Consider the following 19,054-nt stretch of genomic DNA (forward strand, 5'->3'; position numbering starts at 1 on the left):
ATATGGAATAGTAAAACTCCCATTGCAACTCTGCACTATATAGTTTATTAAGAATTATGTGAAATATTTGCAAACATTTCTGTGCTGAAAGCTTTATATTGACAACCTTATCAAACTTCAGTCATCCAGTTTACAAATACCACCATAGTAGATGCAAAAATAAGTGCTATTCAGGTGTAAAATAATATTGGTAGCTTGTGGAGGTCAGATTGTTAAAATATCAGTCAATTGGGGTGGCTCAGTCGATTGAGTGTCCAGCTCTTGATTTTGGCTCAGCTCATGATCTCAGAGTCGCAAGATTGAGTCCCCCACATTAGTCTCTGCACTGGGTGTGGAGCACGCTTAAGATTGTCTCTCTCCCTCTCCCTCTGCTCCTCCTTACTCTCTAATGTTAAAAGAAAATTTTTTTTAATATTAGTCAATAGAGCAATGGTTAAATAAACTATGCTGCACCTATAATATGAAATGCTATGAAGCATTTAAAAAGATAAAGCAGCTTCATTTATATCAACTAGCTATATCTCCCCAAGGCCTCCTTTTAAATGGAAAATCTAGATCATGAAAAAACATGTATAGCATAACTGATCACACTTAGACTTTTAAAAATATAATTTTTTATGTTCCCATTACATATGAATGTTAAAGGAGAAATGGGACTCCTAAGTAAAATTTTGAATTATAATGAAAATGTATTGGTGTATTATTTAATTACAAATTAATAAATATAACAATTATCTAATTCTGTCACAACAGCTAACCTATGACAAAAAAATAGTTGTGACTGGTGGCTAAAGTCTGGATAATTTTTATTTAAAATCATTTTTAACACCGCATAAATATTACAATTATATAAAATATTAAAAAGAGTTTTAAAACAAATCATTTTTTAATAAAAATAAGTTTTATTTTCTTATACACTAGTCATTTTCTTATGTATTATATCATACTAGAATTACTGTTCTCTTATTTTACCCTGTGTCTGATTTAAAAGAATTATTGGTAGAAAACAACTCAATGCCACTCAATTTAAAATTCTTTTCTATGATTTTATTAAGAATTATTTGTATGAAAAGTTTTTATATAATGGTTATAATTTTTATTCACACTTTTACAGAATGAGAACTCAAGAATATGGATAAATAAAACTATATAGCTGGTATTGTTTTTACTACTTCCCCTTTTAAACTTAAAGAATAATTTTAAGATGTGAATCTCATTTCTTTATGATATTTCTACTTTTTATTACTAAACCTGATATTTGTTGAATTAAATCGAATCTAAGAAGTAACCAGCCCTGTATATTGTATACTAGATAACAGTAGGAATCAAGAGCATATATACTTACAATAAACTGTTAATAAAGGTGGCTCTACTTCTTTTATTATTATTCCATTAAGTTACTAAGAATCAAAATTTTATGTTCCTGAGTAGATGCGGAGAGCCAATGATTAAAATAATACAGTGAAATATTTCTCTTAAGGAAAGATTATATGTAAATACCTGATTTGGTTTCACTGTCAGCAAACACCAGATTTTAAATATTTTCTCATGGTATTGGAAGGCATATTTCTAAGTGTCTGGTTAGGTACTTACGGAAGGATCTTATATTTTGTTATAGAGATCTGGTTGTCAGAAGTACCCTGGTTACTTTTTAAATTCTTAGATAAGGTACTGGATCAAGCCTTCCTGTTTTGAAAAATATAGGAAAGGATTATGCTAAAATAATATTTTAATCTTTAATGTCATACATGATTCCTTTTGGTGTATTTCAACAATTGATCTCTTATGGTTCTCTACTCGGTATAACAATAATTAATTTTATATGTTGATTTCATTTCTGGGCTTTATTTTAGAAAAATTGTTCAGGATTAAGATCATGTCTGTTGTTTTCTGTAGACTGTCCTGTGGTGTCTAGTACTACACTTTGCAAGTAATGAATGCTTATATTTTCACTGACCAAAGTTGTTATGGAGTAAATCTTCCATTTTTAAAGTACATTTTAAGGTTCTCAACTTTACTTTTTTTGTTTCTTGATTATAAGAATAAGGTGTGCTCATGGCGAGAAGTCATCCAATTATACACATAGAAGAAGTTTTATAATAGTTTGTCATTTTTTTTAAGATTACTTGTTTATTTTGAGAGAGACAAAGACAGCATCCATAGGGGAAAGGGCAGATGGAGAGAATCCCAAGCAGGCTCTGCACTGTTGGACACAGAGTCCAGCACAGCTCCTACAAATCCTGAGATCGTGAGCTGAAAATCAAGAGTCGGACGCTCAACTGAGTGAGCCACCCAGGCACTCCAGTAGTTTGTCATGTTTAAGGTAGACTGTTTGTAATGTGTTATTGACATGTATAACTATGTGGTCTCTCTTTTTTCCTAGTTACTGGGCCGTTATCAGAATTGCAAATAGCCTATGTATGCAGAGAAACTTTACAGGTACTCCCATTTGCTTATGTGAATAGAAAGGCAGTTCTGGTTTCACAGTTGAAAACTATAAAATGATTATCTGCCCAAAAGAAAAAGAGTAAACCAAATGATTTTTCTGTTAACCTCTCATATTGTAATTCTGTAAGCTTAGTTATTTCTTTCATAAGTGAGTCACAAGAAATCATTTAAGCTAATGCTGGTATAAACAGTGGTGATGTCCGGTATTCCATTCTGTTGAGCTTGGCTCTCAGTTGCTGCAAAGCTAAGGAAAGCCACAGATGTAAATCGGTTTTTGTGAATGAATCACCAGACCTCTCAATCGCAACAAGTTGTCTAAGCTTTCCCTTTTAAGATTTATGACAATAAAAGGAATCTCTTTTGCACAAGACATGAGGCCTTTTACTATTTCTCCCAAAATGACAATAAATTAGCAAACCATACCCAAAATGTTATCTGGAATTCCTAGTTCTATGTGATATTAATAACTATCATTGATGGCAGAATCCCATTTTATAGGTTTGATCAACATTGTTATAAGCAGAAGTTTCTTCTTTATTTCAGAGTCTGTGAACGTTTTTAATGTTAGATTGTGACTCTTTGAGAAAAGTATAGAGGATGCAGCATTTGTCCCACGATCTGTTTATTTTTTTAGTGCCTTGAAAGACTACTCATTTAGAATATTAGCAAGTAGTAATTTTATTTATACCTTTTAAGGCATTTAAATTAGGAATTAAGTAGTGATTACATTTTTTGGTAATTTATGACTCATAATTGTTAATCGAAGCTTCTATCTCTACATTTCCTGGATTGTGTAATTTGTTTAGAAATGAAATTGGTGTTCTATATGTTTTTCTCCCATATTTTAGAAACTGGGAGATTGACTTAAGAGAAAACCCTAGTCATTTCTAAGTGTTGGTTTCCCATGCTTTAGAAGGCATATCATGTCAAATCTGAATGTTTAAGATATAAAATATATGAAAGTAAATTTGTCCAATGTATATATTTCTGTAACATTCCCATAACATAGAAATCTACTTTTTTGTGTTCACATAAAATATAAAACTAATCAGACACTCATAGCAAAGAATAGTTGACAGATTATTTTTCTTTGTAATTTCCAAAGTTCATTGCTTTTTAAGTAAAGGATAGAGTACTAAATGGAAGTAAAAGAAAAAACAAAAACAAAACCTTGAGTTTGCATTCTGATCCTGGTATATGAACATAATCTATTTTATGGTTCTAATTCCCCACATGTAAAAGGAGGCGTTGGTACGGATGCCCTCCAAGATTAGTTATAATTTTAAAATTCTGTTTGCCGACAAACTTCCACATTAGGTGTCTGCTGACAGATAAATAGACAAGGTGTAGTGTATACTTACAGTGGAATATTATTCAGTCATAAAAAAGAAAGAAATCCTGTTGTTTGTGACAACATATTTGAACCTGGAGGACGTTGAAACAAGCCAGGAACATAAAGACAAATATGCGTAAGTCACTTACATGTAGAATCTAAAATAGTTGAACTCTTAGATGCAGAGAGTGAAATGCTGGTTACCAGAGATTGGAGGCCAGGAGGTAGAGATGCAGAGATGTTGGTCAGAGTATAAAATTACTGTCATGTAGATTGACTGATTACTAACGTATAGCATGACAACTACAATTAATAATACTGTATTGAATATTGGAAATATGTTAAGAGACTAAATTTCAGGTGGTGCTCTTATTATAAAAAAACATAGTAGCTGTGAGGAGATGATATGTTAACTAGCTAGCTTAATTCAGATAATTAATAATTTAATTATTAGTGAATACATAATTTCACTATGTATATGTGTATCAAATCATGTATGCCTTAATACATAAAAAGTTTTATTAAAAATTTTTTTAAAAAATAAGGCAGAGATTGTCAGAATGGAAAAAAGAAAAACCCAACTAGATGCTGCCTGTAAGAAATGTACTTTTATAAAAACACAAATAGGTAAGGAAAAAAAGAAAAGAAAAAGATATGTCATACTATTGAAAAGAAAGCTGAAGTGGCCATATTAATACCAGACAAAGTAGACTTCAGACAAAGACCTTTCTAAGGCCACTTCATAAAAAGTATAACAACCCTAAATGTTTAAGCCCCTGATAACACAGCTTCAAATAAAATGCGCAAAAACTGATAGAACTGCCAGGAAAATAGACAAATGCACAGTTATAGTCAATTATACCCCCTCTCACAATAATTTTTAAGTGCAAATAGATAGAGGGGTGCTTGGGTGGCTCAGTCGGTTAAGCGTCCAACTTCGGCTCAGGTCATGATCTCACCATTTGGCGGGTTCGAGCCCCGTGTCGAGCTCTGTGCTGACAGCCAGCTCAGAGCCTGGAGCCTGTCTTTGGATTCTGTGTCTCCCTCTCTCTCTGACCTTCCCCTGCTCATGCTGTCTCTCTCAAAAAAAAAAATAAAAACATTTTTAAAAATGAGCAAATAGGTAGAAAATCAATAAAGATGCAGAAGACATGAACAATACAACCAAACAGCTTGACCTTACTGACATTTTAGTCTGACAGTGATGTGATACATATGCTTTTCAAGTGAGCATAAAGCATTTACCAAGGTAGACCATATTTGGGGCCATAAAATACATTTCAATACATTGTATAGGATTTAAGTCACACAAAATGTATTCTCTGACCACATTGCAATTAAATTAACAATCAAAAGAAATATTTCATCTCCAAATGTGTGGAAACTAAATAAAGCACTAATCTAAATTAAGTAACCCATAAGTCAAAGAATTCAGAAGAGAAACTAAAATATACTTTGAACGAAGTGAAATGAAAACACAACATCAAAATTTGGGGTGTTACTAAGGCAATTCTTAGAAGGAAGTTTATAACACTGAACATCTATATTAGGAAGAAGAAGGGTCTGAAATCAGTATCTTCAGCGTCCAACTTAAAATTTTTTTAAATGAGCAAATTAAATTCAAAGTAGGCAGAGAAAGGAAATAATAAAGATCAGAGTGGAAATCTGAACTAGAAAGCAGAAAAATCAATAAAACCCAAATCTGATCCTTTGAGAGGATCACTAAAATTTATAAACTTCTAAGAGAAAACACACATTACTAGTATTAGGACAAAATACAAACATCCTACAACAGAATCTATAAATTTTGAAAGAATAACAAGGATATTCAGTTTCCCGAGAATATTATGAATAACTTTCTATCAGTAAAGTCTACAACTTGGAAAAAATGAACAATTTCCTTGACGGAAATCACCTGAATAATTCTGTGTATGTTCCCACAAAAAAAACTCCCAAGTCAGATGATGTGGATAGATAAATTCTACCAGACATTAAAGGAAGAAATAATGCCTAATGTACACAAACTCTTCTGGAAAATTGAAGAGTAGAAGGTGCCTGGGTGGCTCAGTTGGTTGAGCGTCCGACTTTGACTCAGGTCATGATCTCACAGTGTGTAGGTTCAAGCCCCCCATTGGGATCTGTGCTGACAGCTCAGAGCCTGGACCCTGCTTCAGATTCTGTGCCTCCCTCTCTCTCTGCCCTTCCCTCGCTTGTGTTCTGTCTCTCAAAAATGAATAAATGTTAAAATTTTAAAAAGAAAGAAAATTGAAATATAGAGAATACTTCCCAAATCTTTTTATGGACCAGCATTGCTCCAAAACCAAAACTAGGTAATACTGCAAGAGAACAAAACTACAGACTAATAATATCCTTCGTAAACACAGATGCAAAATTTTAAAAGATAAAAGGTTAGCAGAGGTAATCCAATAATATACATAAAAAGATAATACATCATCAAGTGAGGTTTATCCTAGAATGCAATTGTGATTTAATATTCAAAATCATTTCAAGTAATTAACCATAGTAGCAAACAAAATGAGAAAACCACATGATCATCTTAAATAGACACAGAAAAAACATTTGGCAAAATCCAGCATTTGTTCCTGATAGATTCTGAGGATATGAGGAATAGAAAGGAATTTGTTCAACCTGATAAAACACCTATGAAAAACCTACAACTAAATCATACTTAATGGTAAAGGACTATATGCTTTCCTACCAAGGTCAAACAGAGCAAGGATGTCAGCTTTCATTACTTCTTTTCAACATTGTTTTAGAGGTTTCAGCTACTGTAATAAGAAAAAAAGGAAATAAAAGACATCCAGATTAGAAAGTAAGAAGTAAAACTGTTTTTATTCACAGACCACATAATCATGTGTGTAAAAAATGGAATAGAATCTACAAAGTAACTTCTAGGAGAGGCTAGAAAGCTTGCAGGATTCAAGATCTACCAGATCAATTGGTTTTTTATATACTAACAACAGTCAGAACTTTAAAAAAATACTATTATAATAATAATAACAAAAATGACATTCTTAAGGGAATGTATGTGCCAAAAGATACATAAACCACTGCATATTGAAAACTATGAAACTGCTAAGAAAAATTAAAGAAGACCTGAGTAAATGGAAAACTAGAACATATTCATGGATCGAAAGGTTCACAATAGTTAAGATGTCAGTTCTCCCCAAGTTGACCTATAGATTCAATGCAGTCTTGGGGCTCCTGGGTGGCTTAGTCAGTTGAGCATCCAACTCTTGATTTCCACTCAGATCATGATCCCAGGGGTGTGGGATCAAGCCCTTGGAACCTGCTTAAAATTCTCTATTTGTCCCAATGTCCCTCTCCCCTGCTCGTGCTCTCTCTCTCTAAAATAAAAATTAAAAATAAAAATAATGGACTTATGAAACTATACTAATCAAAACATAGTGGTATAAGGTGCAAGAGTAAATAAGTAGCTCAGTGGAACAGAAGGACCAGAAATAAATCATATATGGATGGCTGATTTTTACCAAAGTTGAAAAGACAAATCTGTGAAGAAAGGATAGGCTTTTCTGTAAATGGCATTGTAATAATTGGACATCCATCTATCAAGAAATGAACCTTAAGCCATACTTCATATGTATGTAAAAACCCAAAAGTAGTTATAAAACATAGAACTAGAACTTCTAGAAGGAAACAGGAGAGAATTTTGCAGTCTTGGGTTAAGCAAAGCATTTTTAGACATAACACAAAAAGTATGATCCATAAAGGGAAAACTTGGTAAATTAGACATTATCAAGGTAAAAAACTTCCATTTTTCTAGAGATAATATTAAGAGAATGAAAAGAGAAACTGCAGACTAGAAGATACTTGTAAAGTATATCTGATCAAGAACTTGTCTCCAGAGTCCATAAAGAACTCTCAAAATTCAGTAATAAAAAAAATAAGAGCTAATAAACAAATGGACAAAATTTTTGAACAGATACTTCACCAGAGAATGGCCAAAGTTGAAAAGACTGACCTTAAGAAGGTTGATGAGACTGTGGATTAACTGGAACTCTCATACACTGCTGGTTCCAATATAAAGTGATACAACTGCTTTGGAAAAACAGTTTGGCAGTTGCCTAAAAGCTTAAATTTATTAGCACCATCCACTTCAGCCATTACACTCCTAGGTATTTACCTGGAAGGAAAAAGTCCTACGAGTACTTGTATATGAATTTTAAGAGCAACTTTATAATAGCCCCCAAAATTTTAAACAACCCAACCATCCAAATATCTATTAACAGATGGGTGTGTAAACAAATTCTGGTATATCTGTTCAAGGGCATACCCTTCAAAATAAAGAAGAATGAACTACTGATATACACAGTAACAAGGAATCTCAAATTAATTATTGTGAATGAAAGAGATCAGACAAAAAAGAATATAATGTATAATTCGGTTTATGTAAAACTCTAGAAAATTTAAATCTGTAGTGATAGGACGGAGATCAGTATTTGTGTGTAGGAAGTGACTTTGGGGAGTGATGGGTATGTTCATTAGCTTAATTGTGGTGATGGTGTTATAGTAAAATATTTCTGGTTTTTACCAGAAAGTGAATTTGAAATCTTAAAATACAGTAAACATTGATTAATAAAAAGAACTCTTCTGGGTTTTCTCCCCCCAGAAAAAGACATTTAGTTTTTCTTATTCAGTGAGAATTTAAATAGAAAATTTAGGCATTAAGTTTTCAGCTTTGCTAATACATACTTTTTTTTTTTTTAACTCCAGGGTCTTGCCTATTTGCATACGAAAGGCAAAATGCATAGAGATATCAAAGTAAGTTCATTTAATATGCTTAAATAGATAATTTTTTGGAAGGAATTTTATGATGCTAATTTAATAGTATTTATATTTTTGTTTTAGGGTGCAAATATTTTATTGACAGATCATGGGGATGTAAAATTAGGTATGTTACTTCAACTTTCTTAAATTTTTTTCCTTAAAATTTTAAATGAGAATTAACATTATACAAGTTTAATACTCATATCAAGAGCCACAGTAATGTTCATGTTTTGATCCTGTAGTTTTATTCCTGAGACTGTTTAAAGAACTTAATTCTAGGGGCGCCTGTGTGGCTTAGTTGGTTAAGTGTCTGACTTTGGCTCAGGTCATGATCTCACAGCTTGTGAGTTCGAGCCCCACATCAGGCTCTGTGCTGACAGCTCAGAGCCTGGAGTCTGCTTCAGATTCTGTGTCTCCCTCTCTCTCTGTACCTCCCCAGCTTGTGTTCTGGCTGTATCTCTTTCAAAAATAAATAAACATTTAAAAAAATTTAAACATTTAAAAAAAGAACGTAATTCTAAAAAAATTCTAAAATTCTAAAAAAAATCTGTGTTCATAGGAATATTGATTATAAATTGTTTATCATAGAAAAAAGTACAAACATAGGACTAGCAATAGAAAAACTGTTTAACTGTAATAAATCCACTTATGGAACATTATTTAGTCGTTAAGGAGAATAAGAGTAGAATCCCTGAGGTGTTACTTAAATGACAAAAATGAACTATACTTGTATTCAGTTTTTTATAACTATGTGTAACAACAATAAAAAAGTTTATATAGAGAAAAAGCCTTTTTTTAATAGTACCAAAATACTACTTAGTTGTGTTAGAATAAAAGGCATCCAAGTGGGTGGTTTATCTTTTTACCTTTTTTCCCTTAACTTCAGTAGGCTTGTAGTGAATTTTTTTTTATTAAACTTTGTTCCTTATAAAGTATGTTGAAGTACCAAAAAATGATTTTCCTTTAATGAGTATGTTATAAACCAAGCAAGAAAAGATTTAGGTATTCAATTTATATATATTTCCCTGGCATTACTATCTGAATTATTAATAATGCCATGCCTAATGGTGAAATTTAGAAATGTTAGTGACTTTATTGAAAGACTAAAATTTTTGCCAATTTTTTTCCCTACTAGCTGACTTTGGTGTGGCTGCAAAAATAACAGCTACCATTGCAAAGAGAAAATCTTTCATTGGCACTCCTTACTGGTAAGATACTATTATGATTGGATTTTGTGCATTTTCATTTCTTCAAAGTTAGTGATCTGTTCTGCATTGATACTTAGTAATACAAGTGATAATACAAGTCTGGAGATTTGCATGCTCCTTGATACCATCATACTTCTGATCGGGAACTTTGATACTCACTTTTATTGTTCACCTTTCCTGAGTTAAAGTGCTAATAATTCCTTCTGTCTCTGGGATATTGTATTAAGAGGACTCATAGGTATGCGATTTTTCAGAAGAAAGGCTTTTATTATAATCTGTTGTCATTTTGTTACCCTTTTTTTGGTATTCTATTTTAATCAAGGATTTCACTTTCTGGTTGTTAAAATTCATGCATCCTTACCATTAGTCTTTATCAGCCACCTTCCTTTAAATGCATCTTACCAAGTACTGACAAAATGGTCTTTCTAAAATACTGCTTTCAACAATCAAGACAGAGAAGTGAAATATAATTTTAAAAACCTAGTAATAAACCTTAATATGTAAAATAATTTAGTGAATATTATAAAAGATGACATTTAAAGTTTGTGAGAAAGCTTGGATATTTTTAAATATATAGTGTTTCAATAATATATTATTTGGAAAGAAATTTTTTTAAATGTTTTTTATTTCTGAGAGAGAGAGAGAAACAGTGACAGTGTGAGCAGGGGAGAGTCAGAGAGAGAGGGAGGTACAGAATCCGAAAGAGGCTTCAAGCTCTGAGCTGGCTGTCAGCACAGAGCCCAGCGTGGAGCTCGAACCCACGAACCGTGAGATGGTGACCTGAGCCAAAGTCGGACACTTAACTGACTGAGCCACCCAGGCGATCCTATTTGGAAAGAAATTTAAAGTCACTCCATACCTCATACCTAATGCCAAAATAAATTACATATGGAAATAGTTAAATATAAAAGTGAAACCAAAAGAACTATCAGTGACTATGAGCTTTAAGAATTAGATAAGCTTTGGGGCGCCTGGGTGGCTTAGTCGGTTAAGCGTCCGACTTTCGCTTAGGTCATGATCTCGCGGTTCGTGGGTTCGAGCCCCGCGTCGGGCTCTGTGCTGACTGCCAGCTCGGAGCCTGGAGCCTGTTTCAGTCTGTGACTCCCTCTCTCTCTGACCCTCCCCTGCTCATGCTCTCTCTCTCCTAGAAATAAATAAAACATTAAAAAAAAAAAAAAAGAATTAGATAAGCTTTTCTTGGCATAAAAGCATAAGACATTAAAGGGGAAAAGTGATAGATTTAACTGCATGAAAATTTAAAATGTCTCTGTATCCACCAGGTTGAACAAAAGTGAAAAGCAAATAACAAATCAGGAAATATGTATGACAAACTAGGTTTTAATATCTTTAATGTATAAGTTCTTAATAAAAAGTATTTCATTAGAAGTAGAGTCATTAAAGTAATAGAAGCAGAGTTATTAAAGTAATAGGGGCAGAGTTATTAAAGTAATACATAGAAGATGTCATAAAATATGAAAAATGTTCCCCCTAATGATGACCAGTAATGTAAATTAAATAAATAACACCAATATTTTCTTTCAAGTTGGAAAATATTTGGAATCATGGGTAAAACTAACACTATCACTAAATATTTGACAATGAAAGTAGAAATTGGTAGAATAATTTTGAAGGTAATTTGGCAATAATGTTTCCCCAGAAGCCTGTAACTGTGCTTAGTTAAGTCTTTAGTCTTAATTCTGCTTGTAGTAATTTATCAGAGAGGCACACAAATTATTATATGAAGAGCTTTGTTACAATACTTTAAAGATTGAAGGAAAAGTATGCACACACATGCAAGAGGAATTAGTTAAGGAAATTATGTATGTTTATGCAAATCAGTGGAATAAATTATTGGTATTAAAAATCCTGTTGTAGGGGCACTGAGTGGCTCAGTTAGTTAAGCATCTGACTCTTGATCTCAGCTCAGGTCATGATCTCATGGTTCCTCAATTCAAGCACTGCATCAGGCTCGGCACTGACAGTGCAGAGCCTGCTTGGGATTCTCTCTCTCTGTCTCCTTCTGCTCCTACCCCACTCACACACACTCTCTCTTACAATAAACAAAAACAATTTTTTTTTTAAATCCTATTGTAAAAGATGAATGGTCAATGGATAGGCTCATTATATACTATTATTCAAAAAAAAGTAAGATTAGGAGCACCTGGGTCTGACTCTTGATTTCAGCTCAGGTAATGATCTGGCAGTTTGTGAAATCTAGCCCCATGTCATGGGGCCTGCTTGGGACTCTCTCTCTCCTCCCTCTCTGCGTCTTCTTTGCTTATGCATGCATGTACTCTCTCTCTTGTCTCTGTCTCTCTCTCAAACTTTGAAAAAAGAAACAATAAAAGTAGTATAATATAATATGTTACAGAAGATAATGTGTGTGTAAATAAAACTTATGGATGTAAATATGTGAAAAATTGACTTTCTTTGGGTGGGATAATGTTTAACATGTTTTCTTCCATATATTCCAAATTGTCTTTGTGAACACATAACAATTTTAACAACAGGGAACAAAACCACAATAAATATCACTTAAATAAAAGTTTATAAGAAAACATGACTAAGTTAGAATACCTGTAGAATTTCCTTCATCACATGCCTGTTTCCTTCCTCAGTCTCTTTCTGTGACTATACTCCCCTGTGAACAGTATTCTCTAGTCAAAATTTGTTTTTGTACCTGACTATACCAGGTATTATTACCTCCCTAGTATGTTTGTCTTCTTTGTTTATCTTAAGTCCTGCCCTGTCTTGGGAAAGCCTTTATCTCTTCTTCTATTCTGAATGACCGCCTTGCTGGATAAAGAATTCTTGACTGCATATTTTTCCTATTTAGCACATTGAATATTTCCTGCAACTCTCTTCTGACCTGACAAGTTTCAGTGGACAGGTCTGCTACTACCCTTATGTGTTACCCTTATAGGTTAAGGCCCATTTGTCCCTAGCTGCTTTAAGAATTCTCTCCTTACCTTGTATTTTGCCAGTTTCACTATGATGTGTCGTGGTGTTGACAAGTTTTTAGTGATTCTGAAGAGAATTCTCTGTGCCTCTTGAACTTGGATGCCCTGTTTTCTTCCTCAGATTAGGGAAATTCTCAACTATAATTCGTTCAAATAAACCTTCTGCCCTTTTCTCTCTTCTTCTGGAACTCCTTTGTTACAGATACTATTCCATTTTATTGAATCAACTTAGCTCTCTAATTCTCCCCTGTGGTCTAGTAATTTCCTTTCCCTCTTTTTTTTCAGCTTCATCATCTTCCATAATTTTATCTTCTGTTTCACCTATTCTCTCCTCTGCTTATTCCGTTGTCACTGTCACAGCATCTAGTTTATTTTGCATATCATTTATAGCATTTCTTAATTCATCATGACTATTTCTTAGGTCTTTGATCTCTGCAACAATAGATCTCTCCTGTCTTCTGTGCTTTTTTTTTCAAGCCCAGCTATTACTGTTATGACTGTTATTCTAAATTCTTGTTCAGATATATTGTTTATATCTGTTTTGAGCAATTCTCTGGCTGTCCTTTCTTCCTGGGTTTTTTTTTTTTAAGGAGAATTCTTCCTTTTTGTCATTTTGGCTAGTTTTCTGTCTTTAGATGTTTTAATAGCTTGTTATGTGTCCTGCACCTGTGAGTACTACCATATTAAAAAGGGGTCATACACTGTGCAGGGCCTGGCACTTCAGAAAGTGTTTTTGGAGTATGTTGCATGCACTGTATTGTTGCATATTTGGCTACTCTGTCCCACTGGTCAGTCCTCTACAAAGCTCCTACTTACTCATAGTGATGGATTGTTTGGACTTTTCACCAAGTGTGCTTTGATTTGTTTGTTGAAATAACTCTGTAAAAAAGGAAAGGGCAGGGAACCCGATCCCGTACAAAGAGAAAAATGAAAGGAGCAAAAAAAAAAAAAAAAAAAAAAGAAGAAAAAAAAAAAAAAAAAAAAATGGCCAAGCATTGAATCAAAGAAACTATAAGGCTTAATCCAGAGAGAGAGAAAGAAAAGTAAAGAAGAAGAAGACATAGAATATATAAAAGAAAATAGAGTAAAAAGGAAAGAAAAAAATATATATGTAATAAAAATTAACTAAAAATGAAATCAGAAATTATGAGCCTGATTCCAAAGGGAAAAAAAGAAGAGAGTAGAAACAAAAAGAAGAGAAAAGAGAAGAGAAGAAAAAAAGAGAAACAGACTAACACAAAAATGCAGGACATTTGTCTGTTGGTGCCTAGGACTGGTGACAGTGCTGGTCAGGAGGTCTGGTTCCTTCAGGGTCAGTTCCCTTCCAGTACAAAAACAGTTGTAGGCACAGAGGGGTAGGGTTTGGTGTAATTAGTCCCACCTCCAGTGGGTGGAGGCCACTGTGCTGTTACCTGAAGCCCCACCCTGTTGATGATAGAAAAATGGCACACCCCAATCTCTCCCTCCTCCATCCGAGTGTCTAAAGCTATGTTGTTCAAGAAGCCCTCACAGAATAATGTGGGAATCGGCATATCCAGCTCCACAGTCTCCCGGGCCTCTTAGGCGCTCAGCTGGGATTCAAAACCCAATGTCTTAAAAGACCCTGCACCTCCCCTCCCCTGGGATCCTGTTCCGGTGTACTACAATTCCACAGCCTCTCTGTTTTTCCCTCCCTCTTGTCTCTCCACAGAAGTGGTTCCCTCCCCTCCCCTCTGTGCCTACGCTGTTTTATCAACCTCAGTTCACATGCATGCACCTCTGTCCTGCCCAGTTAGTTGTCTCCCTCCATCTGTGGAGATCTTTCTGTCACTCCCAAGATTGATTTTCTGGGTATTCCAAGTGTTCTGACCTCAGTACACCTGTGTTTGAGGGACAAGGGAAATCTCGTTCCTTACTTCTCTGCCATCTACTACTCTCCCTCGGATCCTGCCCTGTCTTAAATGTGTCACACGCTCTGCCTTTCTTCAGCCGTGGTAGACTGATCACATCTCTGCCTTCCACTGAGCCAGGAAGTGCAACACTCCCGGTCAACTTGGTGCTCCAGTTGTCCACCACTGATGGATTCTAGTGGGCAGAAGAGATGAAATGTATTTGCTCTCTCTGGGTTTCAGCTCAACTTTCCTCTGTGAGACTTGCCTTTAGTCATTTTGTTCCATAGTAGTGATCATTTTCTTCTCTTTACTCCTATATCCATTTTTATGTATTTAGTATTTGTGTTAGCAGGTACATCTACGTATTGGAATTGTTAGTATACATACTTTATATTCCTAACCACCTTTAGGTTGAGAGACATTGTGTTCTATAACTTTGTAATCCATAAACATATAAAAACAGCTTCTGTGTGGATATTTAGTATAAATATAAATTAATTTTAAAATAGTAAACATTAAAAAAAGAATATTTCTCCTTGGTAATGTCTACACTTTATAACATCAGATGCCATCATTATATACAACAATCCCAAACAGGTAACTCCAACTCAGCCACTGAGTTGACCTTTAATCTTAAGTACGTTCACAGTTGTTTGATAATAGCTCTACTTCCATATCCACAAGCATTTTATACTCAAATCAGTCTCTTCAGTCAACCCCTTTCATTCAGTCCCCTCTGCCACTGCCTTTGAAAAGTCCTTTATCATTTTTCCCTTGTATTTTTGAAATAGTCTTCCAACTCATTCACCTGACTCCGGTTTTACCTTCTCTCATACTATCCTTCTTTTTGCCATGAGTTTCAGATAAGTTTATCTCCAAAATTAAATCTTTTATTTTCACAATAAAGTCTAAACTGCATTTTTCATTATCTAGCTCTTACTTATGAGGTTCATTTTGCAAATACTTTTTAAATCCTCTCAAACTCTCTGTGGTGAATGACCAATTTTCTAAAATTTCCTGTTCATCCCAGATGGATACTTTAATAAAATAAATTAGAAATGAATTACTAAAAAGTGATCATGTATTTGGACAAGAGTTAATATTCTCAATTCCTGTACTTATCACAGACTCCTAACAAGCAGTTCGTGGCTCCGTACCGAGATCCTACACTGAGTAGTGTCGTCCCCTTGTCCCTTCACCTGTCCAGGTGCTCCAGGCTGTTGTCCTGTCTCCCTATGTTTGCACTTGTTTCCTCTGATTAAAATGTTGAGGCCCCTTTCCCACCTCACCTCCCTGCTGATTCATTCTCACATCTCCCCTTCTTTGGGAACATTTCTGACCTTCATGAGGATTTAGGTATTCCTTTTTTCCCCATATTATATGACAACATTCACAAAACAGAAACTAAAGTAAGACAATAAGTTTTCCTCAGAGCACCAGTCTTCAGAGAAGATGGAAGATTTTTAAATAATGAATTTTAAAAGAGTATATCTTTATATATGTGGTCTTTATTAAGTCTTTCGTAATAAATGTCTTTCAGCCTCTTTCCCTCTAGAAGTTTAATGAATGTAACAGAAGAGAGCAGGTTTCATATCACTTTAAAAAATAAAAATATATTCACTGATTCCTTCTAGGATGGCCCCAGAAGTTGCAGCAGTAGAAAAGAATGGCGGCTACAACCAACTCTGTGATATCTGGGCAGTAGGGATAACAGCAATTGAACTTGGAGAACTTCAGCCACCTATGTTTGATCTCCATCCAATGAGGTGTTCTCACTATTTACAATTATGTGATTATTAATAAAGTCTTTGGGAAGAATGAAATATTGATAACTTGGTATTCCCAGCTCATTTTCAAGTATGTTGAAATAGTAAAGGTATTGTAAGGGACTTAGGGTTAATCAATTGCATCCAATACCTGCTCTCTCTTATTGTTTCCCTAAAACAGCATGGAGTGAATCGTCTGTATTTGAAGCTATTCCATAAAGCAAATCTCCCTTAATAATCATACTAGATACAGTAGTTATCATTTATAAAGTTTTTTTTTTAAGTCTTTACATTCTTCCATCAATTGTTTCTTTTTCTGTTCTAAGTGGAATTATAAGCAAATGATAGGATGTAGGTGAGATTTTTTTTTTTCTCTTTCTGATTTTGTTTATTTTGTCTAGGGATAATGAAGAGATAGCTATGCTTAGTGTAATTATTATTTACATTTTCAGGTATATTATCTCTCAAAAAATATTTGAAGGCCTTTGAAAGGGTTTTTATAGTTTGAAGTAAAGATGAATTAGGCTAAAATTTAAGCTTTTAAAATAAGCAGTATAAAGTTGAAAAAAATCAACAGAGTGCAGAAAGTTCTAACATGATAGACAGTGGATTAGTATGTATTAGTACATATGTATATATACATAAGGAATTCATTTAGAGACTCTATAGGCATACAACTACAGGTTGTATGCTAATGTTAGAGTAAGTAACATACATCTTTGTGTTATAGAATGTATTTAATTACTATATATACTTGTGCCTAAGATATAATGCTAGTTATATATGCTAACAGTATAGTGATAAAATTCTTCTGATATTTGGTAGCTTTGCCTTATGAATAAGAGCTTGTTTGAATATTAAGTATCTATAGGCTATCTAAACTATAAAAAATTTAATTTCCAGGGGCTCCTGGCTGGCTTAGTTTGTAGAGCATGGGACTCTTAATCTCAGGGCTGTGCATTTGAGTCCCGTGTTGGGTGTAGAGATTACATACATACACACATACGTGTGTACATAAAACTACATTATCAGAAAACTTTAAAAATAAATAAAATTTTAAATTAATTTCTATGTTCCATACCAGTATTCATCAGTGCCTGTATATGTAGTAATTTATAAGTGGATTACAGAATATTCATTCTGATTATTAGAAGAAGTAATCAGAGTAGTCCAGTATTGCCCTTTAACTGAAATTTTTATTCCAGGGCCCTCTTCTTAATGTCAAAAAGTAATTTTCAGCCTCCAAAACTAAAGGACAAAACAAAATGGTAAGTTAATGAATATATAGATTTCTAGAACTTTACAGGAGATAGGTTCAGTTCTCTTATAAATGATGAAACTAAATTGCAGCAATGTGGATGGAACTGGAAAGTATTATGCTAAGTGAAATAAGTCAGAGAAAAACAGATATCATATGTTTTCATTCATACGTGGAACTTGAAAAACTTAACAGAAGACCATGGAGAAAGGGAAGGGGAAAAAATAGTTACAAACAGAGGGAGGGAGGCAAACCATAGGAGACTCTTAAATACAGAGAACAAACTGAGGGTTGAAGGGAGGGAAGAGAGGGAAAAATGGGTGATGGGCATTAAGGAGGGTAGTTGTTGGGATGAGCACTGGGTGTCGTATGTAAGTGATGAACCACAGGAATCTACCCCTAAAACCAAGAGTACACTGTACACACTGTATGTTAGCCAATTTGACAATAAATTATATTTTTTAAAAAATGGTGAAACTGAAGTCCAGATCCCTTAAGTAGTTTACTTGCAGTTACATATCTGATTTACTTGCAGAGCTGTGTCAAGGATCTGAGTTATATTCTTGACAGTTGCAGTTGCTTAGGAACTTAGAGTAACAAGGAATAGGAACAAGCCCATGTCAGTCCAAAAGATTTTTATAATCTACTGCCCTGGTAAATCTCTGATCATTTTCTTAGTGTTTTGGAAGCTTGGTTAAGAAGTATGGCAAGGAAAGAATTGGAAATGGATATATTAAAATTTTGGAGATCTATATTTTTGCCTTGTGTTCCATTACTTAATTATATGTTGACTTTTATGGAAGGTGATATGAAAACGTTTCCCAGATACCATGACACTTAATCGCTGTTGATTTTTTTTACCTTCCTTACCTAATATTCAAAATGTTATCACTTATTTTCATCCTAATCTGTTCTTTCTCTAAGTAAGTCAGTTTGCCTCTTCTTAAAGTCCAATAGGATATCTTCAGTTGGATGATAGAAATTGAAAATTATTTTTCTAGTAATGTATTCCCATACATTTAATAAAAGAAACCATGCAAGTAAAAGTTTCCAATCTTCATCTAGATCTTCTGGTGTGGGAGGTACATGAGTTCCCCAAATTATGTATGTATATTCTTCTAGGGAGATAGTCCATATCTTGTTTCATATTCTGAGAGATCTATCTCCAAAACAGGTTCTAAACTACTGTTTGATGTTTTATTGTCCTGTCTGTGCAAAGTATTACTTAGGAACCAGAATATTCTGGAGATGATGCCAGAAGTGAAAGGAAAATCACACTGGTGATAAAGGACTTTATATCCTGCTGTGGCTACGTTCTTTTGTGTTGCTTTGGGTTTGTTCCTAATTCTTGTTACCCTGAGTTTCTAAGCAGTTGGAACTGGAGGGCTTTATGGCAGAAAC

The 19,054-nt window shown here is 34.1% G+C and overlaps 1 protein-coding gene across 1 annotated transcript in view; it reads left to right on the top strand.

The window, feature by feature from the left end:
* MAP4K5 (mitogen-activated protein kinase kinase kinase kinase 5) overlaps positions 1 to 19,054 on the top strand; it is a 110,592-nt gene that overhangs the window by 50,104 nt on the left and 41,434 nt on the right. The window contains exons 5-10 of the mRNA XM_077761261.1: positions 2,384 to 2,439; positions 8,537 to 8,584; positions 8,672 to 8,714; positions 9,726 to 9,798; positions 16,264 to 16,395; positions 17,601 to 17,663. Coding sequence (XP_077617387.1) covers positions 2,384 to 2,439; positions 8,537 to 8,584; positions 8,672 to 8,714; positions 9,726 to 9,798; positions 16,264 to 16,395; positions 17,601 to 17,663 — 415 coding nt within the window. The remainder of the gene's footprint in view (positions 1 to 2,383; positions 2,440 to 8,536; positions 8,585 to 8,671; positions 8,715 to 9,725; positions 9,799 to 16,263; positions 16,396 to 17,600; positions 17,664 to 19,054) is intronic.

The sequence above is a fragment of the Crocuta crocuta genome, unplaced genomic scaffold (genome assembly GCF_008692635.1).
Source record: "Crocuta crocuta isolate KB4526 unplaced genomic scaffold, BGI_CrCroc_1.0 scaffold163, whole genome shotgun sequence".
Taxonomy (NCBI): Eukaryota; Metazoa; Chordata; class Mammalia; order Carnivora; family Hyaenidae; genus Crocuta; species Crocuta crocuta.